Below are 20,706 nucleotides of genomic sequence, written 5' to 3' on the forward strand. Positions count from 1 at the left end.
ACCTCATGAGATTGTTGTGAGGACTGAATAGAATTAATAGACCTAACCAATTTAAACACTGCCCAGTGCATAGTAGGCTCTATATAAGCATTCGCTGTTTTCATCATGGTATCTCCAAGATATCTTCCCCCAGCTCTCCCTCTCCTTTCCTGGTGCTGCCGTAGGAGCCAGATCAGGCGGCCATGACCTCTCTCTTGAATAGCTGCCTAGTTCATTTCCTTATTCTAAATCCATATCTCTTCTAATATACCACACAGAGTATTGCCATTCCAGTCTCTCAGACGGCCACCTCTCATCTTGTCCCCATCTTCTTCAATGGCTTTGCAGAATTCATCACACAAAATCTACACTCCTTAGCCTTGATTTCAAGCTCTGCCCCACCCCTACCTGCGGACTCCAGTTTCCCTAATCTCACATTTCACCGCACCTTCTCACGAACCCATGCTCCTGTGGAGCCAGGCTATTTTCTATTCTCTTGACACGTTTCCTTATTATTCATCTCCTTGTACAGTATTTTCTTGTTCTTATGCCCATGCTCAATGTCCTTTGCATTTGGAATTTGCTTCCCCTCCGTATCTTCCAGTCCAAATCCAAGCCAACCTTCAAAGCCAGCCCCGAACGCCACCTCCCCACTGGGGGCCTTTGTTGACACCACCATTTTATCATTGCTTCATTCTTGCCTGACCACCAACATACTGTATCTATTTTTTTTATATCCTCAAACCTAGTTACCTGGCATTATAGTTACCAGTGTGCCCCTTGTTTAGAATGTTCCAGATCCTACCCTCAGCTCCTCAGAGCGAGTTCAATTATTCAATGTTTCCCACTCAGACCTGTCCCCAACCCTATGCCATGCTCAGAGCACGGGCATGTATGGGACAGTAATTCAGGGGCTCGGACTGACAGCCTGATCTTGTGGTTCTTTCTTTCTGTTACTTATGTTCAGTCACTTTATGGCTCCTTTACACGAGTGCCTATGGAAATAAAAAAAAAAAAATACTATCCGCAGGAAAAACACACCCACGAAACGCACAGGTGATTTACAATCAACAGATTCTTTTGAAAGAAAGAGCAGTGAGAAAGTATCTGGGGTTCAGTACCTTTATACCTGGTTACTACAGCTGCATTGATGCTCAGAGGCTCTTGGAAGCTGACGGTGAGTGATGTGCTGCTGGTTACCATGAGACAGACATTAGTGGGCATCTCAGGGACTCCTGGGGTGGAAGGAAAAACACAAAGATCTTAACCCAGCTTATCTTTTCCAGACAATGTTTCTGCCTCTTCAAAGGATACCGTGAAACACACACTATGGAAACATTTGTTTGTAGAGCCTAATAGCTTTGTGCTTTTGAACATTTTCATTAACAGTCTCAATGACTTTTGTTGTTGTTGTTATTGTTGCCATTGTGGTCTTATTTGAGCATTAGCACATCTTCTGAAAAGGTAAATGATACCAGTTAAGCCTTCGTGAAGTGTCCTGCAACACAGTAGGAGACTGGGCTGGATCAGTGGAGAGAAGGGCAGAAAGTGAAAGCGGGATCCAACATCGTAGAAACATTTACATTTCATGCCAATTGTTTCACTGGAGCCATTTTTGCAGCTCCGTTGGGTACAAAGGGCAAAAACCATCACCCAGAGGCCAAATTCTGTGTTTAAGAACACAGTGATGACGGACAGCCAGGACGAAAGCCCCTGGCATTAGATGCCTGATTCTGGGCTCTTCCCAGTATAAGGTGCTCTCCTATTAAAATGAGTAGTGTTTTCTGAAAAACACAGTGGGGGCAGATGTCATGCTCACCTTCCTTACTTTTTAAAGGACTCCTGATGGCTTTAGGTGTTGCTTAACAACCAGAAAGTGTTTTATATTTTAAACAATTACAGAAAATTGGCAAATTTAAAAATATGTCTGTTTCTAGTTAATATGGCACAAATGAGAAACAATGGCGAATAGGTTTAGTAAAGCAGTTGCCGAATCTCTCTGAACAAATCCATGCATTAGCATCGCTGGAGAGATGGTGGATGCTGAAAGCAAACTTTCCGTAGTGTTGCTAAAGTTATCTGCCAGATGTGACACTCAAGTGCACAGTAGTACTCCAGAAAACAAAATTTTCATTGCTTTTGGCCTTTGTCTATGTCACCACTAAGGTTCCCGCAGCAGAGGCAGAGAATTTCCAAACCAATGAACTGACCTTTCCCTTATATTTAAATTTCAAGCCTAAATTTTTTTTGTTGTTGTTTAAGTAAGATTTCTTTCTAGAACAAGAATGTAATATTTCCTAAGCGTTTGAATTTTCTATTTTGTTTTTGTAACAGGGGCTGTGCTCATCAGTACTTTTTAGTGCTAATGAGTATTATCCCCAAAGCAGCCTTTTCTTAAACCAACAAAAAGAATTGGTAAAAAGAATGGAAGTGCAGACAAAAGCATAATTCATGGGTTGGTTGACTGTCCTTCCCTGTTGCCTGTGTTAACTGAAGTTCAGTTTATAGCTCTATATTAAAAAAATGCAGTAGAGAGTTGAAAACAACTTAAACTTCAGCTTGAAGCAGAAACCAGACACAAATAGGCAAACAAATATTTTTTCCATCTCCCATCCCAAAATATAGCCACTTAGGGCATCAGACTATCCGGGTCATTAGGCATTAGGGTGTAGCGGGTGGAAAGCGCTAGATGAGTGTGACACGGTGGAGGGAGGCCAGAAGCATGAAGCCTCAAGGCTGTGGTCAGAGGACCCCTCAGGAGCCAGAAGCTCAAGCAAGACAAAAGACCCTTTGACAGCCTCCCAGAGCCCTTGCTCCAAATAGGCTGACAATGGCCATCCATGACCCTGTAGAGTTGCAAAAATATCAGAAAAAGAAGGCCTGGATGTCTCAAACCAAAGCTCAGTCTAGTAAAATGCAGAAATCCTCTGCTTATACTCACTGGCATGCTCAAAGCCCGTTTTCATGCGTCTGTAGAGCCGGTACCTCCACTCCCAAGCTTTCAGCTGTTTCTCTTTCTCTGTGTTGTCTAGAGTGAATCCTTCATTCTCCACCTGGGCAGATAGTTCACTCACCCTCTCCTGGGCTTCCTGGACCAGTGTGTTGAGGTGCATTGCTCGGCTTTCCAGGCTGACAACTAAAGGGAAAGAAATGGGATGACTGACTCTTCTTTCTTTCTGGGGGAATGCTGCCTCACTGGTGGGTTGTAGCTGAGGGTCTACTGTGGGTTTTTAACAATGCCTTGAGAAAGTGGGAACTGTGGGAGTAACTATCTTATGATAAAATCCAATTAGTGACATTTGCAATTAGATTAAGTGATAAATTCATCAAATTAAGATATTGCCATTGCTCCATGGCCCTCTTATAATATGCATCCCAGCTAATTGCTCAGTGCGGCTAATTAGAGTTCCACCATCAAGGACCTGAGGTCCACTTTTAAATCCAGAAAGCACGGATTTGTTTTCATGACCTTGAATGAGACAAACACTTAGAGGCAAAGCTCCATAGGTCCAGGAAGACCCTAGGAAAAGTTATCACCAATGCAAGTTGCATTCAGGTGAAGTTTTTGTTTTTTGTTTTATTTTGGTAGAACCTGATTCAGATTTTCTGCTGTCACGTGTATCACATTCCTCCATGATGATAGACATTTTTGTATGTGTCTTATGATTATTTATTTGTTGCTAACACAGCGTCCCACTATTGCGGCCACAGTTGTGGTAATGAGATCTGATGACTGGATGACTTGAATGTCATCAGACTTGATCTTTGGTTGTTGTGTGATTGCAGGAATAATCTCCAGAGATACCTACAGCCAAGAGGGGAAGTTGTACAAGCTCCTCTTGCTGAGAGAGGCTGTAGAGCTTGATATTTCTACTTTTCCCAGTGTGTGATTCACATCAGATTGTTTACCCGATGCACCCTTGTATGATTAAATGTTCACATCAAAGAATGGGAAAGAACTTTTCCATTCTTGTGCTAGGCAGGAAGGCTGCTTTTTGGGGGTCATACACATATGAAATCCTGCCGAGATGGTCCCTTGGTCATTTCAGAGGAGCCCCTCCTGGTTACTGATAAAAGGCAGCCTTGGCATGCGAATATGGTAGGGGATCACAACATCATCCAGTAAGTCCCAGCCAAGTTCTGCAGATCTGTGGCTGAAATGTGTTTGACACGCCCTGTGACCCAAACAATAGTTCCCTCTGGTGGGTGGGAAAAAAATCCAACCATTTCATTCTTCTGATAAAGGGGGTGGTGGTGGTGGAAATATTATGAAAATAATTCAAGTGAAAATTTGTTGGGTATATTTTCAAATGGAAATTAGGTGGTTATATATTCATAGCCTCTGAGTTCATAGGTGTGTTTGCATTAATTACAGGAAATGAATACTAATTTATTATTGCCCCTGCGTCCCATCAGTCTAAATTTATTTACAGATGAGGTCAATGAAAAATGAGTTGAGTCTTTTTTTTTTTCTTTCTCTTTCTTTCTTTTTTTTCTGTTTAAAGTTGCTGTTTAGAACACTCGGGACTGTGTTTTGCTGCAGGTTGGTCACGGTTAATGAATGTTGCCGTAGCAGTCAATCATGTACTCTAAATACTGTCACACTTTTTTTTTTTTTTTTTAAAGCCTCAGTCATGAGCCATGACAGAAAAATAAACAAATAAATATAAAGCTAAAAAACTCTTTCACTGAGCGGCCACACCGTGCAAGATCCCCTGGGAAGGCTAAAGGAGGCCAGAATAAATGATAATGTAAGTGCTGTGGACGTAGGGAAGCAAGGATGGTGTACGAACGTGGAGGTTCTGGAGAGAAAAAAATACACATACACATACGTGGGCGCACACTCCAGTGGAAAAATTGGCAATATTAGTAGCCTCAAGGTGCAATTTCCTGGAGCAATGAGATTGACAAGTCAGGACTAAATGCTGTTAATTTAACTAACTTCAGATTAATGGTAGAGTCTGCTATGACTGAAGGCCTCAAACACAGTCTCATTATAGCCTTGCTGGGAAGGGCCTAAATATAGGCATTGACAGTTTCAAACAAATTCGTATACATCTGTGTATTTTTAGACATAGGTTAGGCGTCAGAGTTTGTGTCACAGTTTTCAGGTTGATTAATTGACCCAGTAACTGCACCCTCTCCCCTCTCCCACCCCCTCCTTCTTCCACTCCAAATTATAGAGAAAATGGGGGGATTGTCCTTGTTAAGTTATGCAGTGAGCTTTTTATTGTAAGCCTCGTGTTTGAATTGCATGCATGCGTCAACACTTGGGTGATAGACACATGATTTATAAAAATAAATGTTTCTAATACTATGAAATCCCCCCTATTAATTTTTATATCCACAACCGTTATTACTGGCGTGAAATCCAGGTGGCATTTCAGATGGACAGCTTCTCTGGAGCTGTGCTTGCACCCCCGACCCCCCCCATACCACATTCCTCCTGCTCCCCTCTCACCACACATTTTCTTTCTGCATTGTCCCTTTCCCCTAGGCTTTAAACTTGATGCCGTTTAAGTCAACAATAGCAAAGGGATTCCACCTCTTCAAACATAAAGCATTTTGCCTATTCGGAGGCTAACAAGGGAGCTCCACCAAAATTTACAACCAGGTGGGTTTTCCAAGATTATTTAGATTCTGGTGCTCATCCAACTGGGATACCTAAACTCCAGTGTAATATGGTGGTGATGGTGGGTGGGGTGGGGGTGCGGTGTTTTTCTGGATGTGTCTTTTTGGAGTATCAAATTTTACATGCGGTTTAGACGAAATCACATTCGTTGCAAATTAAACAGTTCTATTATGGAGGAGAATGGAAAATTTTTTAGAAGATTGGAGATTTTGAAAAAAATAACTTTATAGAAATTGATCCCTCTTTTCTGGTTATGTCCCCAAGTGCCCCTTATACTCTGTTGTTAGAAGTAATTATATGGACAAGCTAGAGAGGCTCTGACGGAACCAATGGCTTCCAACCACTTCACCAGGCAAACTTTTTTTATTTTTCTATGTGCTTTTTAAGAGCTTAATAAAACACTCTCTTTTGAAAGATTATTTTTTTTTTGCTTACTAAACCAGCTGACTTATAAAGTAATTGTGTTTCTCCCAATTATTAATGATACCTATAACTGCTGATAGAAGCATCTGGTTATAATGAAACAATCAGCTTAACAAATTGAGTTAGTATATTTCAGGCAGAAGGAAGTGAATATGGTAATTATATTAGAATGCATAGTTTTATCTTGAGTAACAGTGAGAGAGCTTATGCTTTTTTGACACCTTGAAAATTGTTCTGGGAGGCCCATTCCTACTTTTGCATCCCCAAAATGGGAACTTTTTCAACCTCCTTATTTTAAAGATGAAAAAACTGAGATTCAGGGAGGTGGAATGACTTATCCAAAATGTTATTAAAAACCTTAAAGAACTCAGTGAACTTTCTCTAAACCAAATGGAATACAAATCAACCTATCATTTATATATTGCAATTCTTGAATTGCTGTTCGGTAGGAGATCAGTGAATTCATTTCAGCTGGTTGGTTGCATTTAGAAAGGCTATGTCTATTTTATCATGTATTTTCCTGCCCATCCACTTCTCTTTTTCTTGGGTCCACTCCCCTTTTACTTTCACCCATAAGATACCTTCTCTTCAAGTCCAGTGCTCCTGATCCTTTTGCAAGATTTGGTCTTTTCTCTCATTTTTGTTGGTCCCTTGTCCAGCTGAGCAGCTATCTCTGTGAGCAGGCCCGGCCAGCACAATGGAGGGTCTGTGAGTGTGTGGTAAGCACTTCGGCTGGGGCTAGACCACTCAGCAGCTCCTGAAATAGGCTCCGTGCTATTGTGGTGTTTAATTATCAACAGCATTTCTACCACCCAGTGCTTCTGAGTGGGTATTTGTTATAAGACCTGCCCAGCTAATTAACTACGGGACAGGGGTGGGGAGTGGGGCAGGAACTTGGTGTTCAAAGAATACAATTACGGTTACTGTTTAAATCCTGAGATAAATAATGATCAGGGACTGAACAGATTTTCTTCACCGTCTGAATCTAACCTATGGATTGCCAGCTTCTTACTGTTAACTTTGCCCTGCAATTGCTGAACAAGTGCTTAAAGTTGAAAACATAATGAAGGTTAAAAAAGTAAACTAATTTTCTTTTTTTTTTTTTTTTTTAGTTGAGGCTTGTAGGGAACAATTCATTTAGTTTGTTTGAAAAAAAAAAAAGGACACATCTGCCCATTTCTAACTATGCCATTTTTCAATTTAACAATGGCTTCTCCGTTATTATGAGTATTTCCCTTTATTTTTAATCATGAGAAAAATGAGGCATTGAGATCATCACTTAATTGCAGAGTTAGAAGGATTCTTTGCAACAAACCTCAGAGCCCTCTTCCTAGGGCACCCTTGGCCCTGTGTAATTTTCATCATGAGGGGACTCACTGCTTACGGGTGTGGCTCTGTCCTTCTTTACATAACTCCAAATTTTAAAGAGTTTCCTTGCCCTGAGCTGACATGTGCTTTCTTATCTTATCATGGATTTCATAATGATAGGTACATGTTCTGAGAAATGTGCTGTTAGGTGATTTTATCCCTGCGGCAGCATGATAGAGAGTATTTAACACAGAGCTGGACGCTGTGACCTACTGAACACCTGGGCAATGTGGTAGAGCTATGACTCCTAGGCACAAACTGGTACAGCATGTTACTGTATTGAAAACCGAAGGCTATTGAAACACAATGGCAAGTATGTTTGTATCTGAACATTTGTAAACATAGAAAAGATAAAGAGTGGGCTCAGCGCCTGGGGTCAGTGGTGAGGGCGCCAGCAACGTATACTGGGGCTGGTGGATTCGAACTTGGCCAAGGCCTGCTAAACAACAGTGACAACTATGACAAAAAAATACAAAAATTAGCCAGGAGTTGTGGCAGGTGCCTGTAGTCCCAGTACTTGGGAGACTGAGGCAGGAGAATTGTTTAAGCTCAAGAGTTTGAGGTTGCTGTGATCTGTGACGCCGCAGCACTCTATCAAGGGTGACATGAGACTCTGTCTCAAAAAAAAAAAAGACAGAAAAGAAAAGAAAAAGAAAAGAAACGATACAGTGAAAATACAGTTATAAGAGATAAAAAGTGGTGTATCTGCATAGGGTCCTTGCCATGAATGGAACTTGCAGGACTGGAAACAGCTCCAGATGAGTGAGTGAGTGGTGAGTGAGTGTGGAGAAGTGGGACATGGCTATGCGCTGCTATAGGAGCTATAAACACTTAGTCTACACAACATTTATAAAAATATTTTTCTATCTATGATAATAAATTAAACTTAGCTTATTTTAACAAGCTTATTCTAACATTTTTACTTTATAAACTTTAAAATTAAAAAAAAAAACCTTTTTGGGTCTTTTGTAATAACAGTTAGTTTAAGCCACAAATACACTGTGTAGTACAAACATATTTTTTGTACCTTGTTCTAGAAGATTTTTCTATTTTTAAAATTTTTTATTGATTCTTTTTTTTTTTTCACTCTTTCAATGTTTTTGTTAAAAACTGAGACACAAACACACATGTCATCTGAGGCCTACGCAGGGTCTGATCAGCGCTGTCTTCCACCTCCACATCTTATTCCACTGCAAGACCTTCAGAGGCACTAACAGGCATGGAGCTGTCATCTACCATGACAGTGACGCCTCCTTCTGGAATGCCGCCTGGAGGACCAGCCTGTGGCTGTTTTACAGTTAACATGTTTTTGTTATATATACATATGAGTAGAGGGACACGCTCTAAAATAACCTTAAGAAGTATGGCATAGGAAATATACAGACCAGTCGCACAGTTGTTTATTATCATTTTCAAGTATTATGGACTCCACATAATTGCATGTGCTACATGTCCTTACAACTGGCGATTTGCTCACACCAGCATCACCATCAATGGCTACTATGTCACTAGGTGATAAGAATTTTTCAGCTTCATTATCATCTTTCAGGGTCACTTTCAGGCAATCAGCTATTGGTCGAAACTTTGTACAGTGTATGACTGTATTTCCAAAGTGGAGGCAATGTGGTAAGAGGGCGTTTGGGTCCTGTCGCTCAAGCACTGCCCCTTATAAATGTGTGACCCTAACCAGTTAATCTGCCATATTGAGCTCAATGCGTATAATAATAGCCAACTGCAAAATGGGTATAATAATAGCCAACTGTCTCACAAGTTGTAATAAATGAACGGTGATAATCTTTACATAGAAGGCTCTCTTTGAGTCACACAAAATAAAGCAATAGTTGTTTTATAAAATAGCTCTATGTTCTATCAAAAATCTTTGCTCAAATGAAAATTTTCCATGCTAGTTACTATTTAGAAGTATATACTAATAAGGGATATCAATTTCAACCCTATCTGTTATTTCAAAGGAGAAAATAAGGTTGCTTAGGTATAATCCTTGCATTGTAAGCCAATATCCTCTGGGCAACCAAAAATGGAAGTTAAGAAAATTTATCTTGGCTGAATGTAAGTGATAACCTTCTAACAACCTTACAAGGTAGGAATGTCCAAAGGAGTAATATTTACATATAGAAACATTCTAATACTTAAATATTTTAAATTCAATAACCTTTATACCAAAAGGACTCAAAAGATAAGTTCCAATATACTTGTCTTGTTAAGGTTCAGAACTCAAAACTCACTTTGGCCCCTACTTGTCCTATTTTCAAGAGTTTTCAAAGATTTTGAGAGTGTGGTTCTACAAAGGTTTTAGAGATACAAAGATTAAATATTTCATTTTAATTACTGAGGAACATTCTTCTCTTATAGAACTTTCTACACTGGAATAGAGGGTTCTGGGGTTTTCCAGCAGAATATAGATTCTCAAAGTAAGTGGTGATTCCTTAAGAAACCAGAGTGATAGTCTCATAAAAAAACAAAACAAAACAAAACAGAACAAATGACACAGAGTGAGACTTCCTGCCAAAACTCAAAGGGACAAATGGACATCTTTTCTAAAACAAATGCACAAAAGACTCAAGTGAATTATTTTAGGAAATCCTGTATTACCCAATGGCACTATAGGGGATTTAAGTGTCAAATAAGATAATCATGTCTTCTGCCAATATGTTCAGCACTATCCATAGATACATAGTGTGAGATACATCATTTTAAATTTCATAGGAGCAACATTATAAAAACCAAAAGAAATAGGTGAAATTAACTTTCTTTTGAGACAGACTCTCACTCTGTCACCCAGGGTAGAGTGCCCAGGTGTCATGATAGGTCACAACAATCTCAAACTCTTGGGCTCAAGAAATCCTCTTGCCTCAGCCTCCCCAGGAGCTGGGACAATACATGTGCACCACCATGCCTGGCTAGTTTTTCTGTTTTTAGTAGAGATGAGGTCTTACTCTTGCTCAGGCTGGTCTTAAACTCCTGAGCTCAAGCATTCCGCCTGCCTTGGCCTCCCAGAGTGCTAGGATTACAGGCATGAGCCACTGCGCCTGGCTGGTGAAATTAATTTTAATAATATTTTCATTAGCTCAATATATCAAAAAGGTTATCATTTCAACACATAATCAATATAAAAATTATTAGTTTCCTATTTTATATGCTTTTTGGCATTAAGCCTTTGAAAGCTAGTGTAAATTTTACATCTGTAACACATTTCAATTTGCACTAGGCAAATTTTTTTTAAATTTTATTTTATTATAAATTAATAATTTATAATTTCATGTGTTTATGGGAGTAAAAGTGGTGTTATGATTTGTAAATACAATGCGGAATAACTAAATCAAACTAACATATCCATCACCTCGAATGCATATCATTTATTTGTGGTGAGAACATTTGAAATGTACTCATTTAGCAACTTTGAAAAGTATGGTATACTGTTAGTAACTATGTTCACCATACTATAAAATAAATTTTAAAAAACCTTACCCTTCCTGTCTGATTTTTTTCTGCCTTCCCACCATTATCTCCACATTTTCTGGAGGTCCCCCACCCCATCCTCTGTAACCAGCTTCTACTCTGGGCTTCTAAGAGTTCAATTGTTTTAGGTGCTGCATGTAAGTGAGAACATGAGGTATCTGAGTTCTGTGCCCGGCTTAGTTCACTTGGCATAATGTTTCCAATTCCATTTATGTTGTTGCAAATGATAGCATTTCCTTCTTTTTTAAGGCAAAATGTATTCCATTGTATGTACATAAACACCATATTCCTTAGCTATTCATCTGTTGATGGATACTTAGTTTGATTCTAAAACTTAGCTATTATAGAATCAATAAATATGAGAGTACAGACATTTCTTTGACAAACTGAATTCTGATCTTTTAGGTAGATACCCAGAAGTGGGATTGTTGGATCATATGGTAATTCTATTTTTGGTTTTTTGAGGAACCTTCATACAGTTCTCCATAACTGTTGTACTAATCTACATTCCCGTAAAGAGTGTACAGAGTTCCTTTTTCTCCATCTACTCACCAATCCTTACCTTTCGTCTTTTTGATAATTATCATTCTGACAGATGTGGGAGGATATTTTACTGTGGTTTAATTTGCATTTTCCTAATGATTAGAGATGTTGAGCAGTTTTTCATATATCTGTTGGCCATTTGTATGCCTTCAATTGAAAAATATCTATTCAGGTTCCTTGCCAAATTTTTATTGGGTTTATTTGTCTTCTTCCTATTGAATGATTTGAGTTCTTTACATTTTTGGGACATCTTTTATTGGATGTATGGCTTGCAAATATTATCTCCCAACCCATAAGTGGTCTCTTCACGCTATTAGTGATTTTCTTTGCTGGGCAAAAGCTTTTTAGTTTGATGTAATCCATTTACCCATTTTTTCATTTGTTGCCTGAGTCTTTAGGGCAGTGATTCTTCACCTGTGGGTCGTGACCTCTTTGGGGGTCTCCTGCATATCAGGTATTTACATTATGATTCATAACAGAAGAAAAATTATAGTTATGAAGTAGAAACAAAAATAATTTTATGGTTGGGGGGTCACCACAACATGAGGAACTGTATTAAAGGATTGCGGGATTAGGAAGGTTGAGAATCACTGTTTTACGGTTATATGCAAAAACATTTATTGCCTAGATCAATGTCATGTAGTTTTTCCCTTATGTTTTCTTCTAGTAGTTTTACAATTTCCTGTCTTATATTTAAGTCTTTAATCAATTTTGAGTTGATTTTTGTATATGGTATGAAATAAGAGCCCAACTTCATTCTTCTGCATGTGGATTTCCCAGTTTTCCCAATACCATTTATTGAAGAGTCGATTCTTTTCCCATTGTGTTTTCTTGGCAGCTTTGTTGAAAATCAATTGACTGTCCCTGTATGGTTTCATCTCTGGCCTCCGTATTCTCCATTGTTTAACAGAACAGACACATTTCAAGTATCTGACAGTCAAATGTGGCTAGTGGTTTCTGTGTTGGCCAGTGTAAGCTTTATAACAAACTTTAAAAAGTGTTTACATTCGGCGGTGTTTTCCAACACAGACTATACAAATGATGGGTAAAATATTTAAATTCTTTACCAGAAACTCTCAGATTGTTATTTTGTTTTTGAGAGTTATGTTGGTTAAGGATTTTTTTGACCATTTAATGTGCCAGGCAATGTGAGGAATATTTTAAGGGTATTATTCCATTTAGTTCCCAATAATCCTAGGCAGGTAGTGTGGTAACCAGTCCTGAAGAAGGCCTCTGAGACCTCTGACTGCTGTTAATCATGCCCTTGTTTAGTCCCTTCTACACCGTGCCAGGGTTGGTCTGTGTGATCAAGAGAATTCCCCACAAATGACACAGTATGTCCCTTCTGAGACTAGGTTTTAAAAGACATTGCTGCTACCACCTTGGTTGGTTTCTCTCTCCTCCCCGCCCCTCTCCTTCCCTCCTCTACTTTTCCCTCCCCTTGCCTACCCTCCGTACCTTCCTCTTCCTCTTCCTCTTCTTCCTCCCTCTCCTCTCCCCGCCCCTCCCCTCTCCTCTCCTCTCTTCTTCTCTCCTCCCCTCCCCTCTCCCCTCCTCTCCTCTCCTCTCCTCGCCCCTCCCCTCCCTTCCCTTCCCCTCCCCTTCGCTCTTTCCCTTTGGTCTCTCTTTCTTTGGGGGAAGCCAACTGCCATGTTATGGAGCAGTCGTATGTAGAGTCCCAGGTATCAGGAATGTAGGACTAGTGCCAGTAGCCACTATGACTAGCTCGAACGAGCCTCAACACGACAGCAATCTTAGGGGTACCTTGACCTAGACTATATAGCTAAAGTCTTTCCCAGATTCCTGACCCTTGAAAACCTTGTTATTTTCAGCTGCTGTTTTTGGGTAGCTAAACTTGTATCATATAAGTATATGCAATTATTATCTCCATTTTACAAATGAAGAGATAAAGGCACAGAGAGGTTAAGGAATTTTTCAATAACTACAAAATGTCAGATGTAGGATCTGAAACCAGATTTCTCTGGCTCCAGAAATTTAATTTTTAGTCTCTACTAAGGATTTAATTTAAAAGCTGCAGCAACTTTTTTTATTTTTCTGTTGTTGCTATTATTGTGTATTTGTTGAGTGTTAAAACTTATAGGGAAAAGTCTGGATACCCTCTAAAATATAGTAAATGGTTAAATTGGGGATGAGAATTTAGGGATGGGAACCTAGATTGTGAGTGTGTACGTGAGAAATAGCTGTTCAGGGATGAGTTGTGTGGACTGTCAAAAACATCTTTTAACTTTATAATGTCTTAATTTTGATAAAGAGAAGATATGCTGTGTTGCATATATATTTAAAAATTATTTGCAGGGAGGCGCCTGTGGCTCAAAGGAGTAGGGCGCTGGCCCCATATACTGGAGGTGGCGGGTTCAAACCCAGCCCTGGCCATAAACTGCAAAAAAAAAAAAAAAAAAAAAAAAATTTGTAACAATATGGATGAATTTGGAGGATGTCATTTGAAGTAAAATAATCTGAGTCTGGGCTCTGTGGCTCACTCCTGTAATCTTAGTACTCTGGGAGGTAGAGGCGGGTGGATTGCTTGAGCTCAAGAGTTGGAGACCAGCTTGAACAAGAGCAAGACCTCATCTCCACCAGAAATAGAAGAACAAGCTGGATATTGTGGTGGGTGTCTGTGGTCCCAGATACTGGGGAGACTCAGGCAAGAGGATTTCTTGAGCCCAAGAGTTTGAGGTTGCTGTGAGCTCTGACACCATGGCGCTTATGCAGGGTGACAGAGTGAGACTCTCTCAAAAAACAAAACAAAAAACAAAAGCAAAAAAACTAAAAGAACCCCTCAAGACAAAACAACCCCCCCCACCCCCAACAAAGTAAAATAAGCCAGACACAAAAAGATAAATACTGTAAACTCATAAAAGCAGAGAGTAGAATTGTAGTTGCCATGGGCTGGGGTTGGGGGGGGGTGCGGGAAATGGGAAGATATTGATTATAGGGTACAACCTTTCAGCTATAAGATGAACAAGCTTTGAAGGGCTAATATACAGCATGATTGGTGATGGATGTTTTAATTAATTTGATTGTAACAATCATTACACAGTATATAAACATATCAAATCATAACATTGTGCACCTTGAATACATGGAAACTTCCATTTGTCAATTAAATATTTTAGAATTCAAAAATCAAGGAAATATAACTATCAACTCTTGAACAAGTGACTGGAACTTAGCCTGTGGCCACCTGATATTTAAATAATTATTTGGAAAAGTAAAAAAAAAAGCCAATTCTCTTGATATTTCATAAAATCTTTCTCTTTATAAGAAATAATGGATTCATTGGGCGGCGCCTGTGGCTCAGTGAGTAGGGCGCCGGCCCCATATACCGAGGGTGGCGGGTTCAAACCCAGCCCCGGCCAAACTGCAACAAAAAATAGCCGGGCGTTGTGGTGGGCGCCTGTAGTCCCAGCTGCTCGGGAGGCTGAGGCAAGAGAATCGCGTAAGCCCAAGAGTTAGAGGTTGCTGTGAGCCGTGTGATGCCACGGCACTCTACCCGAGGGCGGTACAGTGAGACTCTGTCTCTACAAAAAAAAAAAAAAAAGAAATAATGGATTCACACTATTCAAAATAAATAGGCTTGGGATTCATTCAATTCAATTAAACAAATATTTATTGAGTGCCTTCTGTTTGCTGGGGATTCAGTGACGAATGATATAGACAGGTCTTGCTCTTGTGGAGTTTACATTCCAATGCAGGGGAGACAGAAAAGCAAATAAAAACACAGAGAAAAATTGTGAGAAGTGTTGTGTAGAAAATGACAATGGAGTGATGTGATCAATTATGCTTTTAGACTTTGGAGTTGGTGGCCACAGAACGTGTCTTTTGAAGATGTCACATTTAAGTGGAAATACGAATGTTAAGAAGGAGGTGGTCGTGTGATGTTTAAAATTAAAAGCATTCATGCATTCCAAGTAGAGGCAACAGCTAGCACAAAGGCCCTGTGGCAAGATAATTTGGCGCATTCAAGGAGCAGAATGGAGGCCAGTGGGGGTGAAGGTTGCATGGTATAAAATAAAGTTTGAGGAACAGGTTTGTAAGGCAGGGTGAAGATCTATACCCCTATTTAAAAAAACAGATAAAAATATCTGGGGCTTAATCTAGAGACCTGTCTAAGGCTTGTTCTTTACATATTCTTAATGGCTGCAAATCTTTGGCCTTTGAGGGTGGATTTGATTTCAGGAAACCTCTCTAAATCATTTGAGGCCAAGTCTGTTGAACATAGAGGGTGACGACGCTGGGCAATGCTGTTTTGGAACAAAAATCAGGTGTGACTCTAAGCAACAAGTCAGATTTTCTCATAAACCAACTCTGAGGACAATCCCAAAAGTGTTTAGAGCAATGGCAGCCCTGTTGGAGCAAGTGTGGGGTCTCCCAGGAGGACTGTGTTGAAGGATAACATTCGCTGGGATTGTAGACTTTAGAGTGTGTTTGTTTACATAAAGCCAGCCTCATTAGTTTACAGTCACACCTCTCAGACATGGCCTGAACCAGTCCCAGCATCCACACCAACCCCTGACGACTGCAGAAACAAGTGGGGCATCCGGACAAGGCTGCCCATGTTATAACCCTGGCGTCTGCACCGTACTCAAATGACAGCAACTCTGCATTCACATGTCATGAGATAACTGGACGTGACAAGCCCTGAGTGACATGTCCTAGTTCCACATGCAGCGTTGGACCGAAGGTGAGAGGGAGGCATTCACCAAGAAATGCAGAGGGGTGGAGAGGGCCTGGAGGGATGCAGAGTGCTGCTAACGGGATAGGCGGAAAGACTACAACGGAGGAATATTCATTTCACCATTCTTACCCATCCATATTATTAAACAGTGCAAAAATAAAAATAAACAGCTGACATTTACAGCCAAGTTCTGCAGCAATGCCTGGAAAACAGCAACAGCCCCAGCAGCAACAAAAGATACCCCGAAGTTTATATTACTGAAAGATTTAAAGGCTTTTCCCCATACATTGTGTGTCTGAATGCACCTGCACGTCCACCACACACCTAAAGCCTATACACGTGTGTGGACACTACAGCTCAACGTCTGTGACCTCTAACAGTGTAGATGGGGCTATCAGAAAGGTTCAACTTTCAACTAAAATTTTCTGAGCATCTACTATGTGCTAGTTACTGGGGTCTCATGAGTAACCATATTTGCAACATGGTAGACATCGCCAAAGAACAGCCTTAAGAAGCCAAATAAATGGCAGCCTCAGAAAGGCAGGGCTGTCACAGATGATTCAGCAAATTCCTGCCGGAGTCTGTTGAACTGCAATTTGAAGATGAGGGTAGGATATGAGTTAGTTAGAAGAAGGGAAGGGTTTATGACTAGGGGCTTTTAGAGACAGAGACAAGTGTTTCTCAGAGAGCAGTTACACAGCAGAGCGTGAGTCACAGTGATTGGGATCCTAAATATATGACATGACCCTCGGCATAGCCATGGGTGTCCTGTGCTGCCTCTGCACACCGTCTTCCTCAGTTGCAGTCTGGCAGACTCTGTGCCTTTTCCCTAAGCTCAGCGCACCAGTCTGCAAGGAAGTTCTTTGGATGCAGGCCTTTTCCTATGAATAAAGAAATGTGCATTGTTGAGCCTTCTGTAGAGCTCTGGGACTGAAGCACTAAAGACAGGAAGACAGACTTGGTCAATAACTTAGGAGTCAAGTCCCTAAACCCGCTGTGGCACTGTGACTTTTGTTAAGAAATGGGGAGAATTGCAGAGGACTTTCTTTGGAATCGTGTTCGGATCCTCGATTGGCATTGTGGAAAGAGTATTGGGTTAGTTTACAGAGGGGAATACATGGGATAAAGACAAAATTAAGCTTATTGGAAACCCTGTAAGCTTAACCTCCTCTGCTTTGAAATATGCACTTGACCATCATTAGGAGAGGAGCAGATGGGAGCCAGGGAAGGAAGGGATTGAGCAGCTACTCTGCTCCCAGTGAGTGTGCCAAAGCTCTCCCACCAACAGCAAAGCCCTTTAATGCTGAAGATCTGTTTCAAATTGTGACCCCATCTACCACCTATTAGTCTTGTCATGTTGGATGAACTACTTGACTTTTTAAATTCCAGTTTCTTCATTGATAAAAATGAGGAAAATAACGTGCACCCTACAAGTCAGTTGTGAAAATCAAGTGAGATGATGCAGCCAAAAGCATTTTCACGAGTATTAAATGCTCTAGAACTCAAGGCCTCAGCATTATTTTTCTTCTCTTCTATCCTTCCTCAGCTTCTGGGGGGCAGTTTGCACCAGGTGCTTGCTTGTCCTGCTCTGGCTGACAGACTGTGGTTTTTCTCCTGGGTTGGCTCATTGTCACACACAGAAGCAATTCTATTGCTTTCCTACCTGATCTATAAAGTGAATTAAAAATCCCTGAAAATATCGTGTTCTTCCATCTTGCCTCTCTCCTACAGGGCCAATGCCTTAGTGCACACAAGAGAACTGAGAAATACACCATAGGATTTTAGCAAACAGTACAAAGGGAACGAGGCCACAGCCCTCATACATATTGTTTAGAAAGGCAGTACATTTCTGCAGGAGGATCTTGGCTGTTGGTGTCCCCCAGACTCGGGCTGGAGTCCTTGATACCCCTATTCATCTGCTGGACGTGTGACTTTTGACCACTTTACTTCTCACAATCACAAATTCCTCCTCTTCAAAATGCAGTTAATAACATCACCCTGCAGGGTTAGTGTGAAAAGCAGAGATAACATCTGTGGAAACTGTGTAGGCTCACGGGCAATATTCCTTTGCCATTTTTACACAAGTGTGTGTCTATATGTGGTGCTATCCCTTTGAGTTCTTGGGTGGCCGTGGTGCTTTAGGTGTCCTGTTTCCTGGAGACTGAAACCTGGGTTTATCTCCCACTGTCCGTCCTTTACAACATTGTGATGGTAACATGGTTGTCATCCCGGAGGGAACGTGGGCAACCAGGGATCTCTTAAACAAATTTGTTTTTGGTTTAAGTAGGTATTTAGTCCTTGAGTTCTTTTATGGAGGTTTAATTATGCACGGGGGGCTTTGAGAGTCTTACTGTTTTCATGGAAAATGCAGAATTCTTTGTAGTGTCTCAGGTAAGTAGGACTAATGTTTCATCCAGCCCTGTGCAGGATGGCCGTGGCCACATCTGGATGAATGGTCTCCTTGTTCCTATAGAAAGGAGCTCAGTCTGCATTCTCCATGCTCAGAGCCTCTGATTCTCTCTCCAGCCCTTTCTCACTGGATCTTTGGGACACATATTATTGCAGAATAAATAAGAAGGCAGCAAAGATGCCTTTATAATTTATTTCATCCTTATTTGTCCATCGCTCCATATCCCCCATTTCCACTAACAAGGAGCAGCATGGTAACTGTGGAGCTCTGTTGAAAAGTTCAAATCCTCCTGAACCCAAATCCTCACTCTCTGACATGGATGTGGTGAGCTTAGCATTTTTAAAATAAGGAATTTTCTGATATAAGGATCTGCCTCTGTACCTAGTCTTTGGGTGGTAGTGGTTTATAAAATGTAGGAGCAGAGATGTGACCTCTAATTATATATTTGCTTGCTTCTCTTTCAGCCTTCTGCGTCTTACCACTTGGAAGTAAGTGAATCAGTATTAGTGAAACTAACAGTTTGATGGGTTTACTTTTTTTCTTTTAGGAAACATAAAATCTGTGGCTCACAGCCATTGTGGTCATTGGGTCAGAGGGTTTGCACCGAGGGGAATGTGAGTACCTACCTCATAAAGTTGTGAGGATTATAGGAGTCAATCCATGTAAAGTGCTCAGACTAGTGCCTGGCACTGGGGAGGGCTGCATGACATTATCCCATCTGCTCCTGGGAGGGGTCTGCCCTTGGCCCCAGGGCAAGTGCTATCAGCTCTATTTCAAAATACATCCAGAAAGAAGCCATTCACAAATGACCATATATGATGTGATTCCCTTGTCTGAAATGTCCAGAATAGGCAAATTTAGTGAATGAAATAGAAAGCAGATTAGTGACTGCCTAGGGCTGGGAAGAGTGGGGAGGTTGGTGAGTGACAGTCAGAGGTTATAGGGCTTCCTGTGGGGGTGATGAAGAAGTTCTAAAACTGACTGTGGTGATAGCTGCCCGGCTCTGTGCATATATATACTAAAAACTGGTGAATCTATACTCTTTAATGGGTAAATTATATGATATATGAATTATATCTTTTCTTTTTCCTTTTTTTTTTTCAGGTAGAGTCTCATTCTATTGACCAAGGTAGAGTGCTGTGATGTCCTAGCTCACAGCAACTTCAAACTCTTGGGCTTAAGCAATCCCCTTACCTCAGCCTCCCAGAGTGCTAGAATTACAGGCCCTGTGAATTATATCTTAACAAAACCATTAAAAAATATATCCAGAATTCTACCACTGTCCAGCATCACTGCCATGGTTGTCTACGCAACTGGTATCCATCTCCCGGACCTCGGAAATAGTCTCCTAACTGGGATTTCCAGTTGCACAATTGCCTCTCCATTGTCTAGTCCCCGCAGGGCACTGCAGCGATCTTTTCATGGAAAGCAGAACATGCCATTCACCTGCCCAAGCTGCTCTCTCGCCTTCCCACCATACTCAGCAAAGTTAAACACTAGCGTCTGAAGACCTGCCATCTGGTCCGGGTTACATCTTCCTCAGCCATGTGAGCTGGAGCCAAGGAGGAAATGTCAGTCCCATTTCTTGTTCTTCCAGAACGTGAGTGCCCTCTGCCTGCCTTGGCATCTTTGTGTTTTCTGTTCACTCTGCCCACAGTTTGGCCCCATATCTTCTCATGACTCCTTCCTTTATAGCATCTAGAACTCAACTCAAATATCCCCACAGCAAGAATCGGCTCTTCTTGCCCAACCCTATTTATTTATTAGTTTATTTGTTTATTATTGCTTGTTAATTGCTTGCATGTAGTTGGGGGGTGCAATTTGTTTTGGTGTACACATATGCTAGATAATGATGAAATTGGGGGATTTAGTGTGTCTGTCACTTCATGCATTTATTGCAGTAGAACCCCTGTTTGAGTTGACCACCCAAGGGACTGTAACAAACTGGTCAACACCCAAAGGTGGTCAACATAAGGCACTAGGCCTACTGTACTGATATGTACATGTGGTGCATGTCTGGTCTATGAAAATTAGGTCAACTTAAGGAAGGTGGTCAATATAGGGAGGGGGTCAACTACAGAGGTTCTACTGTATTAATGTTTCTTTGTGGTGAGAATATTTAAGAGAATATCTATCCAGCTATTCCGTAGTATAGAATAACTTACTTTAACCTTT

At 40.8% G+C, this 20,706-nt stretch overlaps 1 protein-coding gene across 1 annotated transcript in view; it reads right to left on the bottom strand.

Moving 5' to 3' along the window:
• Positions 1 to 20,706, bottom strand: part of ANKFN1 (ankyrin repeat and fibronectin type III domain containing 1) — a 434,680-nt gene that overhangs the window by 135,460 nt on the left and 278,514 nt on the right. The window contains exons 6-7 of the mRNA XM_053570655.1: positions 2,921 to 3,115; positions 1,101 to 1,214 (exon numbers count right to left, since the gene is read on the bottom strand). Of these exons, the coding sequence (XP_053426630.1) occupies positions 1,101 to 1,214; positions 2,921 to 3,115 (309 nt within the window). The remainder of the gene's footprint in view (positions 1 to 1,100; positions 1,215 to 2,920; positions 3,116 to 20,706) is intronic.

Source organism: Nycticebus coucang, chromosome 18 (genome assembly GCF_027406575.1).
Source record: "Nycticebus coucang isolate mNycCou1 chromosome 18, mNycCou1.pri, whole genome shotgun sequence".
Lineage (NCBI taxonomy): Eukaryota > Metazoa > Chordata > Mammalia > Primates > Lorisidae > Nycticebus > Nycticebus coucang.